The 27,128-nt window shown below is 49.0% G+C and overlaps 1 protein-coding gene and 3 long non-coding RNA genes across 5 annotated transcripts; 2 read left to right on the top strand and 2 right to left on the bottom strand.

The window, feature by feature from the left end:
* Positions 1 to 279: 279 nt before the first annotated feature.
* LOC138663233 (uncharacterized) lies at positions 280 to 759 on the top strand. Its single transcript, XR_011318138.1, has 2 exons — positions 280 to 366; positions 569 to 759. It is a non-coding gene; the product is annotated as an uncharacterized lncRNA (long non-coding RNA).
* A 99-nt stretch (positions 760 to 858) lies between these two features.
* On the bottom strand, positions 859 to 3,550 carry LOC138663229 (uncharacterized). The gene is made up of 2 exons (XM_069749392.1): positions 1,942 to 3,550; positions 859 to 1,469 (listed from the first exon to the last, which is right to left on the bottom strand). The coding sequence occupies exons 1-2, from the start codon at positions 2,359 to 2,361 to the stop codon at positions 942 to 944; spliced, it is 948 nt and encodes a 315-aa protein (XP_069605493.1). The 5' UTR covers positions 2,362 to 3,550; the 3' UTR covers positions 859 to 941.
* A 3,636-nt stretch (positions 3,551 to 7,186) lies between these two features.
* LOC138663230 (uncharacterized) lies at positions 7,187 to 13,159 on the bottom strand. Its single transcript, XR_011318134.1, has 2 exons — positions 13,019 to 13,159; positions 7,187 to 8,359 (listed from the first exon to the last, which is right to left on the bottom strand). It is a non-coding gene; the product is annotated as an uncharacterized lncRNA (long non-coding RNA).
* Positions 13,160 to 18,260: 5,101 nt separating this feature from the next.
* LOC138663231 (uncharacterized) lies at positions 18,261 to 21,602 on the top strand. Of its 2 annotated transcripts, XR_011318136.1 has the most exons (6): positions 18,261 to 18,389; positions 19,200 to 19,285; positions 19,366 to 19,404; positions 19,491 to 19,653; positions 19,754 to 20,643; positions 21,153 to 21,602. It is a non-coding gene; the product is annotated as an uncharacterized lncRNA (long non-coding RNA). The 2 variants fall into 2 exon arrangements; XR_011318135.1 differs by lacking the exon at positions 18,261 to 18,389 and having other exon boundaries at positions 18,893 to 19,285.
* Positions 21,603 to 27,128: the final 5,526 nt, after the last annotated feature.

Genomic DNA, 27,128 nt, shown 5'->3' with positions numbered 1-27,128 from the left:
CAGTGTTGCCATATATGCTAACAGAACTTTTTTAAAAAAATTTTATTTATTTTTTCTTCACAGAGTCAAAGACACAGCACCACCGACGCCACGAGGCATCCCGCCCAGCCTCTCCTGGATCTGTGCCCTCCGGGTCAACTCCTCCAGATCCTAGTAGGTTCCCACAATTATGTGATTTGGATTAAGTTGCAGGTCCCCTCTTAACACCCCCCCCCCTCCCCCGGCAGCCACTGTTGCCATATATGCTGACAGACCTTGTTTTTTTTTTTTCCTTCACAGAGGCAAAGAGACAGCGCCGCCGCCGACAGCACGAGGCATTCAACAGCGACTCAGATCCAGAAGTGCCCTCCGTGCCTCAACATCCTAGTAGGTTCCCACAATTAAGTTATTTTGATTTTGTTGCAGGCCCACTCTTTCACCCCCAACCCAAACCCCCCCCCCTTCCCCCCCCTTCCCCCCCCTTCCCCCCCAAGTCTGTTTTGCTTACTTTTTTTTTTTTTTCATTCACAGAAGCAAAGACACATCGGGAGACTACTGTGTTATTAATGTTATGTTTTTTGACCCACAGCTCTCGTCACTGTCAACAAGGAGGATATTGAAGCCGGCATAGACAAGTTACTCCACACTATGGCACATATTCAGGAGCAGCACAATGTGGCAATGGAGGAGCTGCAGAAGCTGCGGGACATGTGCCAGCAGTTGTAGGCGGGCCAATAATCCATTTTTTGTTGTTCCAATTAAAAGATTTTGTTAAACTTTCATTCGATTTTTTTTTAGTTAACTGTACATGAATTTGTTACGTTAATTTGTTCCCTCATACAGTGCTGTGATTGAGACACACCAATCAAAAAGTAGTGATAGAATTTATAATAAAAGCTTTTATTTGAAACATTATTTTAACAAGACAATAAAAAAAAAGGAATGTAAAAGTAGTTAGGAAATCACAAATTATGATACGATGATTGTTCCGGCTGAAAATTTTGGTGCCTGATGGGCGAAGCCATATGTAAAGGTATTGGCGTGTAGGAGTTATTAGGGGGTGGCTGGCCGAAGTGGGAAACGTGAGGATTGTGTCGCATCGATGTCTGACCCTGTGACCAACCATTGAAATTTGATGGCTCTGTCCGCTGTATTGGCCGGGAAGAGACCAAACAAGTGTTCTTGTCCAAATCGCCATCAGTACCCTTGTTTACTGCTTCCAGAATCAGACGCTCTGCTAGTATTCTTTGGTTGTCGTCCATTTTGGCCAGTTTGTCAACCACATAGTGTCCAAACCCCTCTAACGCAGGGCTAACATTTCTTGTCAACACCTTCTTTGCCAGGCTCAATAGTTCATTTGAGGCGTCTGAGGTGGCTTTCCGTTTTCTTGGACCTTGCCTCGATTGAGTCCTGGCAGGTGCAGCCTCCACTAAATCTGTTGTTGTGCAGTCCTGTGAACAGTCTAGTGTACTCTCCTGCGCACTGTCATCCTGGGGGGGGGGAAAAAAACAAGTTATGAACCCGGCAACAAAAAGTAGTACCACCATAACCGCATCCAAACTATATATTCGTAGTAGGTAACAAAAAGATTATAATATATTTGATGCTTAGTAATATTCTTTAACCCTCCCTTTTATTGAATACTTTGAACTACACTGTTCTGACTGCTATGGGAACCTGACCAATATTTTATAGTCTAAATATTCTCAACAAGAGTACATCGGCAGCTTGAAGCGATACTATTTTCTATATTGCTTAGATGGTATGGTTTACATATATCTCCATTTCATACATATTAAGTTCCCCATATAATACTTGACTGCGACAGGGTTACTTATGTGTACATGTTTTTGTAACAACTTCAAACTGATGTGATAATCAGAAGTATAAAACCTAAAATGCAGAGAAAAATTATGTAATTATAGGACACATTGGTGAACTTTCGTCCAAAGAGCTACTTACTTGTTGCCCTTGTGACTCCTGCTCGGCGTGGTTCTCCGAAACTATTGGTTCCACAGGTGCCAACAATCGAAGACACGTTGAAGTCCGTGGCACCTCTTGGTCCCTCAGAAAATTAAGATGCTCAAAATACCACAGTTTTGGCACATAAACTTCTTCAGTGGAAGCTCCGGACCTTGTAGTCTGAAGAACCTTGTTCAGCTCCTTCCTCCAGACCGTGCGGAGCGCCTGGATTTTCTTTTTAATAACTGCTTCGTTAGCTGCCTCATCTGGTGCCTGACGATTGTAAAGCTCAATGAGCTGTAAGTAACCCTCCCTCCTCTTTTCCCTGTTACAATACTCAGGAGATTTTATTTTCCAGAGGCAGGGAAAAGACTGATAAATCTCGATGAAATCCCTGATGAACTCCACACGATTTGACATCTAAAAAGTAATTATAAAAAAAAATTACATGGTTGACAAAGAGTCCTATTAACAATACTTTTGCCAGTGTGCCAAACGCTTAACAACAGCAGCCACACAAAGCGCTCATGCCTACCATCGCTTCTTCCATCTGCCACGCCATAGGCCACCATAACCCAAAACAGTGTACCGCCCGCTTCCCTACAGCAGCCACACAAAGCGCTCATGGTGACCATACATTGTACCATCTGCCACGCTGTAGCGCAACAGACACAACCGGTCATAAGCAGTCACAACAGCGTACCATCCGCATCGTTTCAGCGGCGGAACGAAGCGGTCATGCCGAACAAACTGAGTTCCATCTACCACGCTGTAGCCCACCAGTCACGACCAGTCACGACCAGTCACAACAGCGTACCATCCGCATCGCTTCTTCCATCTGCCGCGCCATAGGCCACCATAACCCAAAACAGTGTACCGCCCGCTTCCCTACAGCAGCCACACAAAGCGCTCATGGTGACCATACATTGTACCATCTGCCACGCTGTAGCGCAACAGACACAACCGGTCATAAGCAGTCACAACAGCGTACCATCCGCATCGTTTCAGCGGCGGAACGAAGCGGTCATGCCGAACAAACTGAGTTCCATCTACCACGCTGTAGCCCACCAGTCACGACCAGTCACAACAGCGTACCATCCGCATCGCTTCTTCCATCTGCCGCGCCATAGGCCACCATAACCCAAAACAGTGTACCGCCCGCTTCCCTACAGCAGCCACACAAAGCGCTCATGGTGACCATACATTGTGCCATCTGCCACGCTCTAGCTCAACACACACAACCGGTCATAAGCAGTCACACCAGCGTACCATCCGCATCGCTTCAGCGGTGGAACGAAGCGGTCATGCCGAACAAACTGAGTTCCATCTACCACGCTGTAGCCCACCAGTCACGACCAGTCACGACCAGTCACAACAGCGTACCATCCGCATCGCTTCTTCCATCTGCCGCGCCATAGGCCACCATAACCCAAAACAGTGTACCGCCCGCTTCCCTACAGCAGCCACACAAAGCGCTCATGGTGACCATACATTGTGCCATCTGCCACGCTCTAGCTCAACACACACAACCGGTCATAAGCAGTCACACCAGCGTACCATCCGCATCGCTTCAGCGGTGGAACGAAGCGGTCATGCCGAACAAACTGAGTTCCATCTACCACACTGTAGCCCACCAGTCACAACCAAGCACAACAGCGTACCATCTGCCACATTGTAGCCCTCCAGTCACAACAGTGTACCATCCACTTCGCTTCAGCGGTGGAACGAAGCACTCATGCCGTCCATACAGCGTTCCATCCACCACGCCCAAGCGGTTTACATACCTCGAAGCAGCGGTGCAAAGCGTGGTATATTCAGCGAGGTACAAAATTCCGATGTCCAGGTCCACCAAGTGTCCAAGTACGAAGTGAAGAAAGGAAAATTTGAAAGCAGTGAAGTGGCATTGGGAACAATAGCGCTCAGGTGACAAATTTTCCAACCAATTGTGTGCACAGAACCTTTGGCCTATCACCACACTAACTAGTGGCACAACACGCCCCTTGTGAACAACGTCACGCACAGATTATGCAAAATTTGCTCTGAATCGTCGTGTGTGACACGACCGTACGACTGTCCCATACGACTTCTACATCGCAAATACGTCATGAATTTATCGCTTCAGCGTCGTGCATCGTGTAGTGTGACCGCAGTCTACGATGTTTGAAACGATAATTAAGCGACGATGCAACGTCACAAATCGTGCCGTCGTAGCGATCTAAATTGCACTGTGTGACGGTACCATTACCCATGATGGGGGTTTTGAGTAATGAACCAGGCAGGGAGTTTATAAAAGCCTCAGGTATCTTTTGCATGTGTTTAGAGTTAATTAGTTGATTCAGAAGATTAGGGTAATAGGTCGTTTAGAGAACCTTTTCTTGATATGCTAATTTATTGAGACAGGTTTTTTGGGTTATCAGGAGTTGTATGCCAAAATCATCAGTATTAAAACAATAAAAGACGTGACAAATTTCAGTTGGTGGATAATGAATCTATAATATATGAAAGTTTAATTGTAATCATTACATTATGGTAAATAATGAAATTTAACACTATATGCTAATTTTTTGAGAAGGACCTGTAGATCTGCCAATTCTGGTACTTAGCCTCGCTCTTCCCACTTGCCCTGTAGCAGAGGGGCTCAGATTTGTGGGGTTGATGTCACCATTTTATTGTCAAGTAACATCAAGCCCACAGGTTAGTAATGGAGAGGCATCTATCAGGCACCTCTCCATTAGTAAGCTGGCCTACTGTCACCTTACAATACAAAGGTGACATTAACCCCTTATTACCCCATATGCCACCGCTACAGGGCAGTGAGAACAGAGGCTGAGTGCCAGAATTGGCGCATCTTACAGATGCACCTTTTCTGGGGTGGCAATAACCATGGTCCCTCTCTAGGCTATAATATGTCCTCAGTCACTGACTTTCCCTCTGTGGCACAGAAAATTGTGTGGGAGCCCACGCCAGTTTTTTCAGTGAAAACATTTTTATTAAATACATACAGGTCCCAAATTTTACACACACATACTACTAACCGTATTAGTCACTGACCTATATAAATCTAACAGTTCTGCAATGGTTTACTGTATGTAAACCATGTCTCCTATCCTGCAATGATTTGACAGAAGCCGACAAATTAACTATTTGTAAATATTGTAAGCTGTCAGTGTGATTTTACTGTACACTGCACCTGAATTGCAAGCCTTTAAAAGGACACCATTGCGTATTTCTTGCAAGTCACACTGATGGCCCGTGTGGTATGAGTTTTTCTTGCATAAACAGACTTTCATTGGGGATTCTCGGCTGATATACGGTGCAAATCGCAGCATAGTGCAATTTCACTTGCACATATAATACGGCCGTGAAAAAAAAAAAAAAAGTGATGGGAGCTGCCCAACAGATTAACATTGGTCCGAGTGGTATGCAATTTTTTTTTTCTCGCATAGCACTCGTCCGTATTCCTCTCTAGTGTGACTCCGGCCTTAAAGGGAAAATCATTCAAAATTTGAAAATTTCTATTTTTTAAAATTTGATATTTTTACAAAATAAAGCAAAACATATTAACCCACGTTTATCATTAGCCCAAGTTTACCATTATCAAAGTCTAATATGTCAGGAAAAAAAACAACCTCAAAATCAATGGAATATGTTGAAGCATTCCAGAGTTATCTAATATATAATTGCCTAGAATACTACTTCCTGCAATTTGTGCCAACTTCCTGTCCGGAGCTAAGTGACGTCAACAGTGTCCAGTGTCTGATTGGTCGCTCGCAGCAGGCGGCAACCAATCAGAAACGTGCCGTACTGTGACACACTCCGCCCACCATTTTGGTGTGATTTTTGAATTTTTACCTCACAGCAAGTTTCTACTGCGTGGAGGCGGGCCCAGTGACGTTGCTCTTCAAGCTCCTGCCGAATTTCGTCAAAAAAATGATAATACCATTTACCAAAACTATATATATTTAGTTGTGAAGTGGTTCAGTGACATTTTCACACCAATTTTGAACTTTTGTTTGGTGTTTTCTCCATATACTGCCTATTATTCACTGACTGTTATACTGAGAGACTGCCGTTTATTAACCTCTTCTTTGCCACATTGGGTATATTGCTCTATTATTTGCCACATAAGGACATTGTCCATTATTGCCCAGCAATTTCTTAAATTACAAGAATTGTCAAGAGCTGGTAAGTGCAGCCATTTTTTGTTCTTTCTTACTATTATTTATTAATTGTATTATTCTTACATTTGAATAAATAAAGTATATATGGATTCTAGACTCCCGATTCTTTAGAATCGGGCTGCCATCTAGTTACTACATAAAGTTACACTGGTCAGATTTTAAAAAAATTGGCCCCGTCACTGAGGGGTTAAATGCTTGTACAAGTGAACATTGTTTCAAAAGTGGTTTACCTAAGACTTGTTTCACACCAGCGTTCGGCAGCCTTCTTCCTCCGTTAAGCCCCACCCACTGCTACACCTCTTCTTTCAGCTCCGCCTACATGCATCCCCTATCTTTAACATTGGGTACACAGGCACGTGTCGTTTTGACAATGCGCTGAACTGCGTCGAACGCAACATGTTGCATTTTGTTGCGGTCGGCGCAGCGTTAAAACAACGCATGCAGCGGCATCCGCTTGGCCTGCGTACCCAATGTTAAAGATAGGGTATGCAGGACGCATGCAGACGTAGGCGGAACTGAAGGAAGAGGTGCGGCATTGGGCGGGGCTTAACGGAGGAAGAAGGCTGCCATCCGCAGCCCTGCCGAATGCTGGTGTGAAACCAGCCCAAGGCTGTTATTATAGCACCGTATGTCTTACGCTAGGTTCACATTGCGTTAGTGCAATCCGTTAAGCACATAGCGCTAGCGGATTGCGCTAACGGAATGTTTCTAGAGGGTCGGCGTTCACCCTCCCCGCTAGCGCAGATCCCCGATCTGCGGTAGCAAGGAACGGGCCTCGGACACACCTCGGACGCTGCAAGCAGCGTCCGAGGTCCGTCACAAAAGAACGGCACATCGCTAGCGCGTGCCGAAAATGGCATGCGCTAGTGATGCGCTTCAGCTAAAAGTAAAATTGCTGTCAATGGGTGCGCTAACGGACCCGTTGCACGGCGTTAATTTCGACATTTTTGCCGTGCAACGCAGTCCGTTAGCGTTAACCCATTAACGCAACGTGAACCTAGCTTTACACAGATACATCATGGGCTTGTCCTGCCCTACGCATGAAATGAAAGACAAATACAATGTGGAGAAATAATCAGAACAATGTTTTATTTACATTCAGAACTGGTTTAAGAGGTAAACAATTACCATTTCTCACAGAAATCTCAGACTTTTACTTATAGAAATACTGGATAAATATCATTTTAACATTAGATATAGAAATATTTTTAATTTTATAAAACTGCCTTTTTTGCATAGAAAAACTTTATGCCTTTGCTTGTTTCATTTTATGCATTTCTAAAGTATTGTAAAAATGTAATATGCTGTTGGTGCATGCGGGCAGGACTGTCGCTAGGGTATGCGGCTCTGAAGCCCCCCCCTCCCCCCCCTCAGGCCTGCCTCCGGTGTCTGAGGTTTCGGTGTCCCGGACCAGAGATCATAATACTGGCCTTGAATTGTGAAGGACACGGCAGCCGATCCTGAGAAACATCCAAGGTGGGAATGCCCCATCATGTCGAAGAGAGTCTGCTAGATCCAGGCCTAGCAGACCAGTGCTAGTGGGTTCATGGATGCCAGGAGGGAGCTGGCCTAAAGGAAGGTCTCGTCTTTTCCTGGTGGGTCAGAGAGTTGTCCCGTCTTTTTTTTTTTGGACAGAACATTTCCAAAACAACCAAATTTGAACAGATCTCTTGGGAGGCAGACTTTAGTCCTCTGTTGCAGAAGCGAAGTACTCTTAAACTGATAGGCGCAGAGTAGGACGCACTAGAAAGTTGGCGTGCATGATTGTTCAGGGCGCTGGCGGTGTGGACCGGCCACCAGAGAAGGCCTAGACCAAAGCCTGGATATTTTAAGAGCAAGGTCACAGGAGCCTCTGGAAAACGTGGAGGCTGCATGAATAGGAAGGTTTCCTCAGGAGACGTCCACATTGCTCAGGGGAAAACTAGGACATATTTGTTCTGTGTTTTTTTTTTTTTTTGTTTTTTTTTAAAGTAGCCCCCTTACTGCCTCATAGGATATACCAGTCCTTAAGATCACAAATCCTTTTTCGCAGAGCGATGATGAAGATGGGCATGGAATAACCTGGACGCAGAGAGGCGAGAGGGTAGGGCGATTCGTGGCATGAACGGTCCTCCGGGGAACCCCAAACACTCTTGATGTGTTAGGGCCTTGCCTCGTAGAGCACAGATGATATGGTAGTGACAATTCTAGGTGGGAGATTAGAGTGACAATTCCACTGTCGCCCTCAAAAGCCATATCTGGGAAGAAAAAAAAAAAAATGAAAAAGAAAAATCGTTAATAAAAAAAACCTCCCAAAACCTAAGGCCTAAACTGGGCTGGGCGGTCCAGACCCAGGTCTTCCTCCTACTGACATTAAGTTAAAACGGATTAGCTTCGTGCTAGTTGGTGGTGTACCCTCCTCTACAGGAAATACCTTAAAAAAAATTTTTGCATAGCATAAGCAGCATACACCCATTTTTTTTTTGTGTACCCCAATGAAGCATTAGCTTCCCCACATCAACCAGAAGGCCACACAGTATAACCTCGCTCCCCCAGTCAGAAACCTCCACCTCACATTAACCAGCGTACCCCACAGGATAAACCCACAGCCCACCAGACATTCCCTCCCACAAGCGTAAATCCCCATATGACGCCCCCAACCATAAATCCCATCAGACACCCCCCCCAATCGGATGCCACCCCAGCTTAACCCCCCAGCATAAACCCCCATCGGACGTCCACCCCTCCTCCAAGCATTACTCCCATCGTACACCACGCCCACCCAATAATAAACCCCCACCGGAGGGCCAAACCCCCACAGGACGTGGACCCCCCCATCCAGCACACACCCCCATCAGACGCGGACACCCCATCCAGCACAAACCCCCCATCGGACGTCCACCCCCGACCCAGCCTAAACTCTTATCGGACGTCCACCCCCGACCCAGCCTAAACTCTTATCGGACGTCCACCCCCGACCCAGCCTAAACTCTTATCGGACGTCCACCCCCGACCCAGCCTAAACTCTTATCGGACGTCCACCCCCGACCCAGCCTAAACTCTTATCGGACGTCCACCCCCGACCCAGCCTAAACTCTTATCGGACGTCCACCCCCGACCCAGCCTAAACTCTTATCGGACGTCCACCCCCGACCCAGCCTAAACTCTTATCGGACGTCCACCCCCGACCCAGCCTAAACTCTTATCGGACGTCCACCCCCGACCCAGCCTAAACTCTTATCGGACGTCCACCCCCGACCCAGCCTAAACTCTTATCGGACGTCCACCCCCGACCCAGCCTAAACTCTTATCGGACGTCCACCCCCGACCCAGCCTAAACTCTTATCGGACGTCCACCCCCGACCCAGCCTAAACTCTTATCGGACGTCCACCCCCGACCCAGCCTAAACTCTTATCGGACGTCCACCCCCGACCCAGCCTAAACTCTTATCGGACGTCCACCCCCGACCCAGCCTAAACTCTTATCGGACGTCCACCCCCGACCCAGCCTAAACTCTTATCGGACGTCCACCCCCGACCCAGCCTAAACTCTTATCGGACGTCCACCCCCGACCCAGCCTAAACTCTTATCGGACGTCCACCCCCGACCCAGCCTAAACTCTTATCGGACGTCCACCCCCGACCCAGCCTAAACTCTTATCGGACGTCCACCCCCGACCCAGCCTAAACTCTTATCGGACGTCCACCCCCGACCCAGCCTAAACTCTTATCGGACGTCCACCCCCGACCCAGCCTAAACTCTTATCGGACGTCCACCCCCGACCCAGCCTAAACTCTTATCGGACGTCCACCCCCGACCCAGCCTAAACTCTTATCGGACGTCCACCCCCGACCCAGCCTAAACTCTTATCGGACGTCCACCCCCGACCCAGCCTAAACTCTTATCGGACGTCCACCCCCGACCCAGCCTAAACTCTTATCGGACGTCCACCCCCGACCCAGCCTAAACTCTTATCGGACGTCCACCCCCGACCCAGCCTAAACTCTTATCGGACGTCCACCCCCGACCCAGCCTAAACTCTTATCGGACGTCCACCCCCGACCCAGCCTAAACTCTTATCGGACGTCCACCCCCGACCCAGCCTAAACTCTTATCGGACGTCCACCCCCGACCCAGCCTAAACTCTTATCGGACGTCCACCCCCGACCCAGCCTAAACTCTTATCGGACGTCCACCCCCGACCCAGCCTAAACTCTTATCGGACGTCCACCCCCGACCCAGCCTAAACTCTTATCGGACGTCCACCCCCGACCCAGCCTAAACTCTTATCGGACGTCCACCCCCGACCCAGCCTAAACTCTTATCGGACGTCCACCCCCGACCCAGCCTAAACTCTTATCGGACGTCCACCCCCGACCCAGCCTAAACTCTTATCGGACGTCCACCCCCGACCCAGCCTAAACTCTTATCGGACGTCCACCCCCGACCCAGCCTAAACTCTTATCGGACGTCCACCCCCGACCCAGCCTAAACTCTTATCGGACGTCCACCCCCGACCCAGCCTAAACTCTTATCGGACGTCCACCCCCGACCCAGCCTAAACTCTTATCGGACGTCCACCCCCGACCCAGCCTAAACTCTTATCGGACGTCCACTCCACCCAGCCTAAGCCCTCATCAGCCCCCCAAACCCAACCCATAAGCAGGTCGCCCCCCAATAAAGGGGATCCCTCCGTAAGCGGCAGGTCGCCTCCCCACGTCCCACCACAGGCAGGTCGCCTCCCCACGTCCCACCACAGGCAGGTCGCCTCCCCACGTCCCACCACAGGCAGGTCGCCTCCCCACGTCCCACCACAGGCAGGTCGCCTCCCCACGTCCCACCACAGGCAGGTCGCCTCCCCACGTCCCACCACAGGCAGGTCGCCTCCCCACGTCCCACCACAGGCAGGTCGCCTCCCCACGTCCCACCACAGGCAGGTCGCCTCCCCACGTCCCACCACAGGCAGGTCGCCTCCCCACGTCCCACCACAGGCAGGTCGCCTCCCCACGTCCCACCACAGGCAGGTCGCCTCCCCACGTCCCACCACAGGCAGGTCGCCTCCCCACGTCCCACCACAGGCAGGTCGCCTCCCCACGTCCCACCACAGGCAGGTCGCCTCCCCACGTCCCACCACAGGCAGGTCGCCTCCCCACGTCCCACCACAGGCAGGTCGCCTCCCCACGTCCCACCACAGGCAGGTCGCCTCCCCACGTCCCACCACAGGCAGGTCGCCTCCCCACGTCCCACCACAGGCAGGTCGCCTCCCCACGTCCCACCACAGGGGTCCCGCAATAGCCTGCAGCAGGTCTCCCCCCACATCCCACAAGCAGATAGCCCTCAAATCCCACAACAGGGGTCCCCCCCAATAGACAGGTCACACCCCCCCAAACCGAACCACAAGCATGTCACCCTCAAACCCCACCACCACAGGTCTCCCCCACTAAAAGGGGTCCACCCCGTAAGCAGCAGGTCACCTCCAAACCCCACCACAGGGGTCCCCCCCAACAGCCAGCAGGTGCCCCCCAAAATCCAACCACAGGGGTCCCCCACAATAGTCAGCAGCAGGTGCCCCCCAAAATCCCACCACAGGGGTCCCACCACAATAGCCAGCAGCAGCAGGTGCCCCCCACAACAGCCAGCAGCAGTAGGTGCCCCCCCCCCAAATCTCACCACAGGGGTCCCCCCACAACATCCCACCACAGGGGTCCCCCCACAATAGCCAGCAGCAGGTCCCCCCCAAAAAGCCCACCACGGGGGTCCTCCACAACAGCAGCGGTGCCACCCCCCAAAAAGCCCACCACGGGGGTCCTCCACAACAGCAGCGGTGCCACCCCCCAAAAAGCCCACCACAGGGGTTCCTTACAGCAGCAGCGGTGCCCCCCAAAAGCCCATCACAGGGGTCCCCCACAGCAGCAGCGGTGCCCCCCCAGAAAGCCCACCATGGGGGTCCCCCACAGCCCACCACGGGGGTCCCCCACAGCCCACCACGGGGGTCCCCCACAACAGCCAGCAGCAGCGGTGCCCACCCAAAAAGCCCACCACAGCGGTCCCCCACAACAGCCAGCAGCAGCGGTGTCCCCCCAAAAGCCCACCACAGGGGTCCCCCACAACAGCCAGCAGCAGCGGTCTCCCCCAAAAAGCCCACCACAGGGGTCCCCCACAACATCCAGCTGCAGCGCCCCCCCAAAAGCCCACCACGGGGGTTCCCCACAACAGCCAGCAGCAGCGGTGCCCCCCCAAAAAGCTCACCATGGGGGTCTCCCACAACAGCCAGCAGCAGCGGTGCCCCCCAAAAAACCCACCACGGGGGTCCCCCACAACAGCCAGCAGCAGCGGTGCCCCCTCAAAAAGCCCACCACGGGGGTCCCCCACAACAGCCAGCAGCAGCGGTGCCCCCCCAAAAAGCCCACCACAGGGGTCCCCCACAACAAGAGCGGTGACCCCCCCCACAAAGCCCACCACAGGGGTCCCCCACAGCAGCAGCGGTGCCCCCCCCAAAGCCCACCACGGGGGTCCCCCACAACAGCCGGCAGCAGCGGTGCCCCCCGCCACAGAGCCCACCACAGGGGTCCCCCACAGAAGCAGCGGTGCCCCCCCACAAAGCCCACCACGGGGGTCCCCCACAGCAGCAGCGGTGCCCCCCCCCCACAAAGCCCACCACGGGGGTCCCCCACAGCAGCAGCGGTGCCCCCCCACAAAGCCCACCACGGGGGTCCCCCACAGCAGCAGCGGTGCCCCCCCCCCACAAAGCCCACCACAGGTGTCCCCCACAGCAGCAGAGGTGCCCCCCCCACAAAGCCCACCACGGGGGTCCCCCACAGCAGCAGCGGTGCCCCCCACACAGACAAGCAGGTCGCCCACCACAGAGCCTCCCCCCAGAGCGCAAGTAGCATTTTTTCACCCTGACACCACTAACCTCCATGTGCCATGGCGTCCACAAGCTAGAATCATGCTGCTTTGCTTTGCCGCCTTCATGATGTGACTGAAAACACGCCCCCTCCCGATAGGACACGCCCCCGGAAATGACGTCACACCTGGAAGGAGCCCATACACTCTAGCATTTACCATACACTGAGGCCCCTGATCATGTGACCCTGACTCCTCCCCTCCTGTGACCTCATCACAGGTCCTGTGTGCACAGAGCAGCCATATATGTGGAGTGCGGCTCTGCAGGTGGAGGTCAGTGCTGGAGGCTCCATTATTCTCTATGTGGAGTGCGGCTCTGCGGGTGGAGGTCGGTGCTGGAGGCTCCATTATTCTCTATGTGGAGTGCAGCTCTGCGGGTGGAGGTAGGTGCTGGAGGCTCCATTATTCTCTATGTGGAGTGTGGCTCTGCGGGTGAAGGTCGGTGCTGGAGGCTCCATTATTCTCTATGTGGAGTGTGGCTCTGCGGGTGGAGGTCGGTGCTGGAGCCTCCATTATTCCCTATGTGGAGTGTGGCTCTGCGGGTGGAGGTTGGTGCTGGAGGCTCCATTATTCTCTATGTGGAGTGCGGCTCTGCGGGTGGAGGTCGGTGCTGGAGGCTCCATTATTCTCTATGTGGAGTGAGGCTCTGCGGGTGGAGGTCAGTGCTGGAGGCTCCATTATTCTCTATGTGGAATGCGGCTCTGCGGGTGGAGGTCGGTGCTGGAGGCCCCATTATTCTCTATGTGGAGTGTGGCTCTGCGGGTGGAGGTCGGTGCTGGAGGCTCCATTATTCTCTATGTGGAGTGTGGCTCTGCGGGTGGAGGTCGGTGCTGGAGGCTCCATTATTCTCTATGTGGAGTGTGGCTCTGCGGGTGGAGGTCGGTGCTGGAGGCTCCATTATTCTCTATGTGGAGTGCGGCTCTGCAGGTGGAGGTCAGTGCTGGAGGCTCCATTATTCTCTATGTGGAGTGCGGCTCTGCGGGTGGAGGTCGGTGCTGGAGGCTCCATTATTCTCTATGTGGAGTGTGGCTCTGCTGGTGGAGGTCGGTGCTGGAGGCTCCATTATTCTCTATGTGGAATGCGGCTCTGCGGGTGGAGGTCGGTGCTGGAGGCTCCATTATTCTCTATGTGGAATGCGGCTCTGCGGGTGGAGGTCGGTGCTGGAGGCTCCATTATTCTCTATGTGGAATGCGGCTCTGCGGGTGGAGGTCGGTGCTGGAGGCTCCATTATTCTCTATGTGGAGTGCGGCTCTGCAGGTGGAGGTCAGTGCTGGAGGCTCCATTATTCTCTATGTGGAGTGCGGCTCTGCGGGTGGAGGTCGGTGCTGGAGGCTCCATTATTCTCTATGTGGAGTGCGGCTCTGCGGGTGGAGGTAGGTGCTGGAGGCTCCATTATTCTCTATGTGGAGTGCGGCTCTGCGGGTGGAGGTCGGTGCTGGAGGCTCCATTATTCTCTATGTGGAGTGCGGCTCTGCGGGTGGAGGTAGGTGCTGGAGGCTCCATTATTCTCTATGTGGAGTGCGGCTCTGCGGGTGGAGGTCGGTGCTGGAGGATCCATTATTCTCTATGTGGAGTGCGGCTCTGCGGGTGGAGGTCGGTGCTGGAGGCTCCATTATTCTCTATGTGGAGTGCGGCTCTGCGGGTGGAGGCCGGTGCTGGAGGCTCCATTATTCTCTATGTGGAGTGCGGCTCTGCGGGTGGAGGCCGGTGCTGGAGGCTCCATTATTCTCTATGTGGAGTGCGGCTCTGCGGGTGGAGGTCGGTGCTGGAGGATCCATTATTCTCTATGTGGAGTGCGGATCTGCGGGTGGAGGTCGGTGCTGGAGGCTCCATTATTCCCTATGTGGAGTGTGGCTCTGCGGGTGGAGGTCGGTGCTGGAGGCTCCATTATTCTCTGGAGTGCGGCTCTGCGCGTGGAGGTCGGTGCTGGAGGCTCCATTATTCTCTATGTGGAGTGCGGCTCTGCGGGTGGAGGTCGGTGCTGGAGGATCCATTATTCTCTATGTGGAGTGCGGATCTGCGGGTGGAGGTCGGTGCTGGAGGCTCCATTATTCCCTATGTGGAGTGTGGCTCTGCGGGTGGAGGTCGGTGCTGGAGGCTCCATTATTCTCTGGAGTGCGGCTCTGCGCGTGGAGGTCGGTGCTGGAGGCTCCATTATTCTCTATGTGGAGTGCGGCTCTGCGGGTGGAGGTCGGTGTTGGAGGCTCCATTATTCTCTGGAGTGCGGCTCTGCGAGTGGAGGTCGGTGCTGGAGGCTCCATTATTCTCTATGTGGAGTGCGGCTCTGTGGGTGGAGGTCGGTGCTGGAGGCTCCATTATTCTCTATGTGGAGTGCGGCTCTGCGGGTGGAGGTTGGTGCTGGAGGCTCCATTATTCTCTATGTGGAGTGTGGCTCTGCGGGTGGAGGTCGGTGCCGGAGGCCCCATTATTCTCTATGTGGAGGTCGGTGCTGGAGGCTCCATTATTCTCTATGTGGAGTGCGGCTCTGCGGGTGGAGGGATGTGGAGATTCCCCATTACTGGGGTCATCTCGTGGGTTTGGATCAGGGAGAACCTTCTGAGTGGCCCCATACCCAGGTAACCCTGATTACACTATGGTGGCGCCCCCTTCTCTCGGGTGACACCGTAGACTTGTATCGGGGCGAGTGAGCCGAGTCTCGCTGATAATCCCAGATCCTCGCTGCCCCATAGAGTAACACGGGGCCGAGTTCTGTGTGAGGTTTATCCCTTACCCCTCGGCCGTGTTATACAGTAATGTGACTCCGCCTAGTAGTGGATGTAGGAGAACCTCAGCAGATGACCGCGCTGTTACTGAAAATAATCTCTATACAAAGACCTGCACTGATATTACCGCCATATAGTGACATATAGTGATAGATCTCAGCCCTGCAGAACATACAGGAGATTACAGCACAGTTACAGATGGTGACTTACAGCTGACGTCTTTTCCATCTGGCCCAGACCGACGCGACAACTTCTCCAGCCAGGACTCATCTGCAGAGATTACACCAGACACATTTCACTTCTCACATTTACAGAGAAGCAGAGCGCCAGGGAACGGGACCGAGGTGAGTATGTGGTGTGTGTTTTTTTTTTTTTTTCTCTCGTGTATGGGTTGTTTGGGTGGGCATGGGGAGGCTATGGGGGTGTGACATGGTGCTGCACACATGGGGGGAGACATGCGGCACATGGTGCTGCATATTGAGGCGACTTGCTTCTCATAGATAGATAGGTTTTTCCACCAACATAGAAGAGCATTCTTTACTGTTAGGGCAGTGAGAATCTGGAATTGCTTGCCTGAGGAGGTGGTGATGGCGAACTCAGTCGAGGGGTTCAAGAGAGGCCTGGATGTCTTCCTGGAGCAGAACAATATTGTATCATACAATTATTAGGTTCTGTAGAAGGACGTAGATCTGGGTATTTATTATGATGGAATATAGGCTGAACTGGATGGACAAATGTCTTTTTTCGGCCTTACTAACTATGTTACTATGTTACATGGGGAGGCTATGGGGGCGACATGCAGTGTATATAGGGAGGCTGTGTGGGGCTCATGCCGCATATGGGGGAGGCTGTGTTGGGCTCATGCCGCATATGGGGGAGGCTGTGTGGGGCTCATGCCGCTTATGGGGGAGGCGGTGTGGGGCTCATGTCGCATATGGGGGAGGCGTTGTGGGGCTCATGCCGTATATGGGGGAGGCGGTGTGGGGCTCATGCCGTTTATGGGGAGGCGGTGTGGGGCTCATGCCGCATATGGGGAGGCGGTGTGGGGCTCATGCCGCATATGGGGAAGGCGGTGTGGGGCTCATGCCGCATATGGGGGAGGCGGTGTGGGGCTCATGCCGCATATGGGGGAGTCTGTGAGGGCCTCATGTCGCATATGGGGGAGGCTGTTGGGGGGCTCATACGACATATAAGGGGATGTCGGCATTCTTAATTCTGCTCAATATTAAGTTATACAATGAATATAAATGAAATTAACAATAATATAATAATTATAATATATCGATATTAATATTCAGCAGAATTAATTTCTGCCTATTGGTTCGGCCCTTCACAATGGTCGCAGTCTCTTATGTGCCCCCCTAGATGGTAAAACAAACCTTAGACTATAGTAATGCCCTCTTCTCGTGTAGAAAGTAATAATGTTCTTTGTGTGCCCCTCTGTCACTCACAATAACCAGAGTGCCCCTATAACAATAAGTGCCCACTTAACATTTAATAATGTCCCGAGTCTCCCCCCTGTTGAGCTCCCCTCTCCACAGTATGATGCTCTCTTAGGCTGCTTTCACATTTGTGTCTGTGCGCGCTGCGTTTCATCCGCATAGATCTGCATGTGTCATGCGTACATATATTTAACATGGTGTACCCAAGGACATGCAGTTTCATGCTTTTGAGTACGAATGCGTAGTTTGGCGGTGTGCAGCAGGGCGCGGCGAGCGCAACATGTTGCATTTTTGGAGGCGACAAATATTGCGCAATCATCAGCATATGGACGATTGCAGATGATTGTGCAAAAAAAAAACCATTACTGTCTATGGGAACGTATTGGTACGGAAGGACATGCATACGCATGCGTTCGAAATGCAATGCATACTTCACACTAATCATGTCCAGGAAACTGTTACCACCTGCAAAATCACTGATGTATAAAAGGGGGTGTGGAGACAGGTAGTCCATTACTCTCAAGACTCTGGACAGAAGCACAAGACTAGTTGTCTCCTGATATATATCCCCTCTTGAGGAAGCGACAGTCAGGCTCGCAAAACGCGCGTCGGGGTCAGTGGTCGCCCCCTGGACTGGACTGAATCGGAGATACTATTATGGGTAATTAACTCTATATTTATTCTATGTTTTTTACATTTCTCTGAACAGCGCTGTATTGTGAGAGACGTGATGTCTTTTCAGTCTAGATGAGCCATATGACCTGACTTGAATTACGCTGTTACCTTCAGTTAAATTTAATGACTATATATACTGTCCATTTGGACATCATCTTCAGTGCTGCATCATATGTGTCCAGGTTGGCGGCAACTTAATATTGTCACCTTTAGGATCAAATTCTTATTCATATAAATGTAATATTGAAATTGTATATATATATATATATATATATATATATATATATATATATATATATATATATATATATATAATTTTTTTTTTTTTTTTTTTTATCATGTTTTTGATGCCAATAAATAATATTGTTTTTAATCTATGAAGACTCATATTCTCCTATTTTTTTTTTTCAATAGTTGTCTCCTGGTGCTGGCGTCTCTCCTGGTGCTGCCGTCTCTGCTGCTGGCATCTGTCCTGGTGCTGCCGCCTGTCCCTGTCCTGTGCTGACTGCTGTGCTGTAGGACTACTGCCTGTAATGTAAAGGTACCGTCACACATAGCGACGCTGCAGCGATACCGACAACGATCCGGATCGCTGCAGCGTCGCTGTTTGGTCGCTGGAGAGCTGTCACACAGACAGCTCTCCAGCGACCAACGATCCCGAGGTCCCCGGTAACCAGGGTAAACATCGGGTAACTAAGCGCAGGGCCACGCTTAGTAACCCGATGTTTACCCTGGTTACCATCCTAAAAAGTAAAAAAACAAACGCTACATACTTACCTTCCGCTGTCTGTCCTCGGCGCTCTGCTTCTCTGGTCTGGCTGTGAGCGCCAGGCAGCCAGAAAGCAGAGCGGTGACGTCACCGCTCTGCTTTCCGGCTGACCGACGCTCACAGCCAGAGCAGGAGGAGAGCAGAGCACAGCGCTGGAGGACAGACAGCGGTAGGTAAGTATGTAGTGTTTGTTTTTTTACTTTTAGGATGGTAACCAGGGTAAACATCGGGTTACTAAGCGCGGCCCTGCGCTTAGTTACCCGATGTTTACCCTGGTTACCAGCGAAGACATCGCTGAATCGGTGTCACACACGCCGATTCAGCGATGTCTACGGGGAGTCCAGCGACGAAACAAAGTTCTGGACTTTCTTCCCCGACCAGCGATCTCCCAGCAGGGGCCTGATCGCTGCTGCCTGTCACACTGGACGATATCGCTAGCGAGGACGCTGCAACGTCACGGATCGCTAGCGATATCGTCTAGTGTGACAGTACCTTAAGTATTGGTGTCCTTTATTTGGGGGAGGGGGGCTACATTGTGTTTGACTCTTAACAAGTTTAAATTTTGTTTGTTTTTTTCTGTAGTGTTCCACTTGACTGCTGCCTGCTCTTCAACCATGTCCTCAAGTGAAGAGGTGACGGCTTCCCAGGGTGGACATGACACCGATTATGTAATCACATTTGCTATACTGATTGGTATGTGTTGACTGGCAATACTATAGCTGTGTTACATCATGTAATCTCTTTACAGGCACCTCGGGCTCATGTGTCTCAGGAGCAAATACGTGGTGTAAGTATTCTTTTCATCAGAGTTGTCATTGATTTTTGTTTCATTTTTACTTAAAATTATTGGCTTATTGGCTTCACAACGGGAAGAAGCCAAACAGGACATTGAAAACGAGCAACTAATTCACCTTGTGGTACACCCGTGATCGTCAGCACTCCGACATTGCTGTGATTTGACGACTCTGGGAAGAAGTGGCCAGATCGCTGCTGCATGATCGGGACCGTGTCACGCCACGTATCAGAAATGATTTTGGTAAGTATTTGAATGTGGTGTGACGCGCCAGTGACACTGTAAATGTAGGTGCATTGTTTTACAATTAATTTTTTCCTTTTTTTTTTTATCCCCACCACAGTGAAGATAATAGAGTGCGTTGGCGCTCGATGAAGGATCTCTTCAACAAGGACATTGGACAGGAGAACCAGGTTAAAAGTGGTGCTGCCCAAAGGATACTCAGCAAATACAAATACAACCGGAACCTTGCTTCTCTGATGCCTGCGATTGCTACCCGAACGTGAGTATCTTTTGTTTTGTCTTAATATTATTTAACCTCTTTTTGGTGTTTTACTAATGTTTTTTTTTTTCCACCACACAACCTGGATTGTCCTCTTTTGGAGCGGACCCTCATCGAGCAGCCAATGAACAAGCACAATCCCAATCATCCACCAGCGATGTAGCAACCTGTCAGGCCTAACAGGCCGAGGAAGAGGCAGCCGCCGATCCATCAGATTTTCATCTCTCCCAGCCCTCTGCCGCTGCTTTTTTTTGGGTCTTCTCATCTGTGGAAGGGGCCTGGGAGATGTCACTCATGCCCGAGTTTATGCACTTACGCTCAGTCTTCCAGGATGGGATTAATGTGCTTGGTGATAGACTGAAGAGTGGGTTCACCCATGTGAACACTCATACAGGATGTCAACAAACGCCTTGACCGCCTGAAAGCCGACCTTGAGAGACCGTCGTGACATTTTTTTTTTTCTTCAATAGAGTGGGAAGTGTCCGAAAACCTTACGCCTCAATTCCAGATCAACGTCATGCAGGCCTGCCAGGCTGCTTACAGCCAAGCATTGCTGCAGCAGTCACAAAGCTACAATCCACAGGCCGGAAGATATTACCAGCAGCCGAACATCTACTTTCAAACTCCGAGAGTGCCGAACTATCCTCCACCACCCCTGCCTCAGTTCACAGATCCACCACGCTGCCAACTTTATCATCCCTGCGGCCAGCAGCATCTTCGACTCTCCCAAGGTCAGCACCCCTGCAGCCAGCAGCACCCACCCTGCTACCAAGTTCAGCACCCACCACGCTACTAAGTTCAGTTATTAGAAGACTGGGGGGTCTGCAATACCAAGACAGGTTATTACACTTGGGGTTATTTAGTTTGGAAAAACGAAGGCTAAGGGGTGATCTTATGTTAATGTATAAATATATGAGGGGACAGTACAGAGACCTTTCTAATGACCTTTCTAATCATAGACCTGAGACAGGGACAAGGGGGCATCCTCTATGTCTGGAGGAAAGAAGGTTTAAGCATAATGACAGATGCGGATTCTTTACTGTAAGAGCAGTGAGACTATGGAACTCTCTGCCGTATGATGTTGTATTGAGTGATTCATTACTAAAATGTAACAGGGGACTGGATGCCTTTCTTGAAAAGTATAATGTTACAGGGTATATACACTAGATTCCTTGATAGGGCGTTGATCCAGGGAACTAGTCTCAACCTTAATAACTATGTTTCTATGTTTCCTCTGCAGTCAGCAGCATCTACCACGCTGCCCAGTCCAGCACCACGCCAAAAGACTGCTACAGAGGCCACCACTCCCACTTGGCCAAGAAAGCAAAGGTCCAAAACTAATGACATTTCCACCAGGATGAAGACCCGGAGTCAAAAAACCCTGCTAAAATTGGACCCACCACCTCCACCCTCACCTACCAATGTGTCTCTGTTGTCAAATGTGTCACTACCTTCTCTTGTCTGTCCCTTCCAGTTTGTCTATCCATTCCCATGATTCCACTCTGTCTACTCCCTATGTGTCCAGTTCCATCCATAATCCAATCCTTTAATTTGTTGCCCCTTCCCCTGTAACACCTTCATCAACTACCACCCAATCCTCAGCTCCACACCCCCTAGGTCCACAACATCTCACCCTCAGATAGACCCCGATCCTAAACCCAGTTATATTTTGGTTAAATAAATGTTTCTTTGCACAATATCTGGGTTTTCTTTGTCTCTTTGAGCGCCGCTGCATGTATTATTGAGGGAAATTGTAACGGGTGTTTTACTACAGGTATTTTATTTAATTCAGCAAATATTGCACGTACATTTAGAATTTACAGGTACATTTAAGCAATACAAACGGCACCAGCACGGGAGTATAGGGTTTATTATTATAATCGGGGCCAAACATATTAATCAAGAAGGGGTTGTCCTATTGGACGCTGCCTTTGGCCCAGCCTAATAGCCCTTCGTACATTTCAGGCCCAGACACCATTATTAGGCATGTAAGTATCGTAGTACCTAGGCCATTCCATACTATCGAGTACTTTGGGTCGGAAGGGCATTCAGCCAAACTCTGTCACACATTCTTAGATGCCATGTTTTATTTTGGCAGCAGCAAGTGGTTAAACTGCCAAGGCTTCGTTGTAGCCACCTCTGTGGCATCCCTGCAGTGTAAATCTATGTTCAGGGGCCCAAAAGAGTAAAACAAATGTTTAACGTGTCAAAAAAATAAAATTTTTAGTATCTTTGTTTTGTTTCCTGTAATCTAGGAAAGCCTAAGGCCAGAAATAAATCTCATAAAACACTGTACATGGAGACTTTTTGGATCAGATAATTTCTGTCCGCTGTGTTTGTGCAAACAAAAAAGCTTTTTGTCATGATCCTTTCCAGGGTTTAATCCTGTCTGCCCTTTTTCCAGGGGGGATCATGTCAAGTTAATATTTGCTCTGCCTCATTCTGGGTTCAGGTTTGTTTGTATTCAGACTCTCTTCTGCCACCTGACTTTGTCTTATCCGCTTCTGACCATTGCTGAACCTCCTGGCTTGTTCCTGACCACGTGTATTGCTGATCCCTTTAGTACGTCTGCCTATTGTTGTTTTTTGACTCGGCTTGTTGGACCACTCTCTCGGCACTTGGTGGTGCCTATGCTGCTGCTCTGCAGTGCTTCTCTGTGTACGCAGTCTCACTTCCCTCGCAAGCTCCCTCTGGTGGAGGTTGCGTTATACTGCACTGTAGCAACATGACACTTTTCTAAAAGCCTCAAACTTCTGTGCATGACTCAGACATGAGATCTAATGTGATAGTAGATTACAGTGTGGGGAAGACAGGAAACATTCATATAGATGGCCGGTGGTAATGGAGTCAGTGACGGACTCTGGACAAATATGTTTCTAGAGCTGTAGTAGAAGATGAAGATGTCGTCCTCATCATGAAGTAGTTATTTCTCATGTCACGTAATGAATATCTCCTGCAGTATTGCTAATGCTGATTCCAGTGTCGGTAAATGAGACGAGAATTAGTGTTATGGAAGATGAGTCTATGAGAAACGTATTCAGCTGCCGACTCTGAGGAAGAAACTGCTTGTTGCCAAAAATGCACTGCTCAAAAAAAATAAAGGGAACACTTAAACAACAGAACATAGCTCCAAGTAAATCAAACTTCTGTGAAATCAAACTGTCCACTTGGGAAGCAACACTGTTTGACAACCAATTTCATATGCTGTTGTGCAAATGGAATAGACAACAGATGGACATTATTGGCTATTATCAAGACACACTCAATAAAGGAGTGGTTCTGTAGGTGGGGACCACAGACCACATCTCAGTACCAATACTTTCTGGCTGATGTTTTGGTCACTTTTGAATGTTGGTTGTGCTTTCACACTCGTTGTAGCAAGAGACGAACTCTACAACCCACACAAGTGGCTCAGGTAGTGCAGCTCATCCAGGATGGCACATCAATGTGAGGGGTGGCAAGAACGTTTGCTGTGTCCGTCAGCGTAGTGGCTGGAGGTGCTACCAGGAGACAGGCCAGTACACCAGGAGATGTGGAAGGGGCTCAGCCTTTGTGCAAGGAGGAACAGGAGGAGCACTGCCAGAGCCCTGCAAAATGACCTCCAGCAGGCCACAAATGTGCATCTGTCTGCACAAACGGTTATAAACCGACTCCATGAGCATGGTCTGAGTGCCCAATGTCCAAAGATGGGGGTTGTGCTCACAGAAAAAAATTCACTGTGTGAAAACTGTAGTTAAAAAAAATTACCTTTTAATTACGTCTTAACGCAGTAAGGTGATATTAACGACCACTACCACCATTTAAAAGCTACCAGGAGGTGCCTGTTCCCACTAAATTGAACTGTTCCTACCTACCAGCGAAGGTTGGCATCCTACAGTTGCACGATGGCGCCCCCGCTCACCATCGACTGTCCCTCCTACCTTTATCCAGCCCTGTTGGATGAGGAAAGAAATAGGAGAGATAATGAAATAAGTTTGTTTGGACAGTATACCACAATTATAGTGGGGGATTGATGTATTACTTTTTTATTATTACTGCCAAAATTTTAATGTTGGGTAGTAAACCACGTGAGTGAAAAAATATTTAGATCTTCAAGTACCCAAGATAAAGGGGGTTGTGAAAGATAATATAGACTTGGTGAGGGGCCAAAATGAATTGAAGGGGCCTTACTCTTATCTATTTCCTGCCTATCAGCGGAGGTTGGCACTCTATATGATATTTACGATTTTGTTGGTGCCCCCGCTCCAGACGGCTGTCCCTCCTTACCCTAAGACCATAAGGAAATTTCCATATGAGGGGCAGTGAAGGAGTGAAGTCTAACAATGATGGCAATGATATGTTAGGCTCAACAGTTTACTATCCAAAATTAACATACAAGTGAGCTCAAAGTAATAAATGATCAATATAGTTCCACTTCCTCTTATAGGGCAAATAGTTATACTGTCTGAGTAGGAACTAAACGGATAGTCATTGTCATATATAAATATCATAGAGCCTGTATAAATATTGCACGATCCCAGGGCATTCACCCCTTAACCCCAAGGGTGGTTTGCATGTTAATGACCGGGCCAATGTTTACAATTCTGACCACTGTCCATTTATGAGGTTATTACTCTGGAACGCTTCAACGGATCCTGGTGATTCTGACAGTGTTTTCTCGCGACATATTGTACTTCATGTTAGTCGTAAAATTTCCTCAACATTACTTGCATTGATCTGTGAAAAAACAACATTTTGAAAATTTCGCAGTTTTTCTACTTTGAATTTTCATGCCCTTAAATCACAGAGATATATCTCACACAAAATACTTAATAAGTAACATTTCCCACATGTCTACTTTACATCCGCACAATTTTGGAACCAAAATGTTTTTTTTTGTTAGGGAGTTAAGGGTTAAAAGTTGACCAGAAATTTATCATTTTTACAACACCATTTTGGTTTTTTTAGGGACCACATTACATTTGAAGTCACTTTGAGGGGTCTATATGATAGAAAATACCCAAGTGTGACACCATTCTAAAAACCTGCACCCCTCAAGATGCTCAAAACCACATTTAAGAAGTTTATTAACCCTCCAAGTGTTTCACAGGAATTTGTGGAATCTTTAAAAAAAATAAAATGATCATTTCAATTTTTTTCACAATTTTTTTTACTTCAGCTCCAATTTGTTTTATTTTACCAAGGGTAACAGCAGAAATTGGATCCCAAAAGTTCTTGTCCAATTTGTCCTGAGTACGCTGATACCCCATGTGTGGTGGTAAACTACTGTTTGGGTGCATGGCAGAGCTCGGAAGGGAAGGAGCGCCGTTTGGAACGCAGACTTTGATGGCATGGTCTGCGGGCGTCACGTTGCGTTTGCAGAGCCCCTGATGTACCTAAACAGTAGAAACCCCCCACAAGTAACCCCATGTTAGAAACTAGACCCCCCCCAAGGAACTTCTCTAGATGGGTTGTGAGAGCTTTGAACCCCCAAGTTTTTCACTACAGTTTATAATGCAGAGCTGTGAAAAATGATTTTTAGCCCCCAAATTTTTATTTTCCTAAGGGTAACCAGAGAAATTGGACCCCAATAGTTGTTCAATTTGTCCTGAGTATGCTGCTACCCCATATGTTGGAATAAACCCCTGTTTGGGCGTACAAGAGAGCTCGGAAGTGAAGGAGCATTGTTTTACTTTTTCAATGCAGAATTGGCTGGAATTGAGATCGGATGCCATGTTGCGTTTGGAGAACCCCTGATGTGTCTAAACAGAAGAAACCTCCCAATTTTAACTCCAACCCTAACCCGAACACACCCCTAACCCTAACCCTAATCCCAACCCTAACCACACCCCTACCCCCAACACACCCTTAACCCCAACACACCCCTAACCCTAATCCCAACCATAATCCTAAACACACCTAACCCTGACACACCCCTAATCCCAACCCTAACTTTAGCCCTAACCCTAATGGGAAAACAAATACATTTTTTTTAATTATTTTTCCCTAACTAAGGCGATGATAAAGGGGGTTTGACTAACTGTTTATAGCAGGTTTTTATATTTGGCAGCTGTCACACACTAAAAGACGCTTTTTATTGCAAAAAATAGTTTTTGCGTCACCACATTTTGGAAGCTATAATTTTTTCCAAATTTTGGTCCACAGGGTCACGTGAGGTCTTTTGCTGGACGAGTTGATGGTTTTATTGGTACCATTTTCAGGCATGTGACATTTTTTGATCGCTTTTTATTCCGATTTTATTTTGAGTTAGCATGAACAAAAACCAGCAATTCATGAATTTCTTTTGGGGGGTGGGAGGGGCGTTTATACCATTCTGCGTTTGGTAAAATTGATAAAGCAGTTTTATTCTTCGGGTCAGTACGATTACAGCGATGTCTCATTTATATCATTTTTTTTTAATGATTTGGCGCTTTTATACAATAAAAACTATTTTATATATAAAAAAAAAATAATTTTTGCATCGCTTTATTCTGAGGGATATAACTCTTATTTTTATCGCTAATGGCGCTGTATGGCTCTTTTGGCGGGACAAGATGACGTTTTCAGCTGTACTATGTTTATTTATATCTGTCTTTTTGATTGCGTGTTATTCCACTTTTTATTTGGCGGTATGATAAAGCATTGTGCTTTGCTTTGTGTTTTTTTTTTTTATTTTTTATGGTGTTCACAGAAGGGGTTAACTAGTGGGACAGTTTTATAGGTCGGGGTCGTTACAAAAGCGGCGATACTAGATGTGTGTACTTTTTTTTTTTTTTTATTTACATAAAGAAATGTATTTATTAGAACAAAATTTTTTTCTTTATTTAGGATTTTTTTTAAAAATGTTTTTACAGAGTGTAATTTTTTTTTTTTTTTCACCTTGCTCCAGGGGGAGACATCACTATATATTATCAGATCGCTGATTTAACACGTTGCTTGCAAGCCAACCTCCCTGCAGGACCCAGAAGGACCCCCGCGCCCATCTCGGATCCGGGGTGTTGTGAATTCTGTGGCAGAGCTCCCTCCTGTGGTCACAAGTGGTACTTCGGCTGATTCTCTCTGGGAGCTTCCGTTTGTGGAGGAAAGTGGTACTGCGGCTTCTGAGTTTCCTCCCTCAGGTGATCTGGTGAGCTCGTTAGGTGCTTCTCTACTTAACCCCACCTAATGCTTTGATTCATGCTTCCTGTCAATGTTCCAGTGTTGGACTTGTGTTTCTCTGGATCATTCCTGTGGCCTG

This window comes from Ranitomeya imitator, chromosome 2, assembly GCF_032444005.1.
Source record: "Ranitomeya imitator isolate aRanImi1 chromosome 2, aRanImi1.pri, whole genome shotgun sequence".
NCBI lineage: Eukaryota > Metazoa > Chordata > Amphibia > Anura > Dendrobatidae > Ranitomeya > Ranitomeya imitator.
Note: the sequence above shows the minus strand (reverse complement) of the source record. Positions and strands in the feature narration are given on the sequence as shown.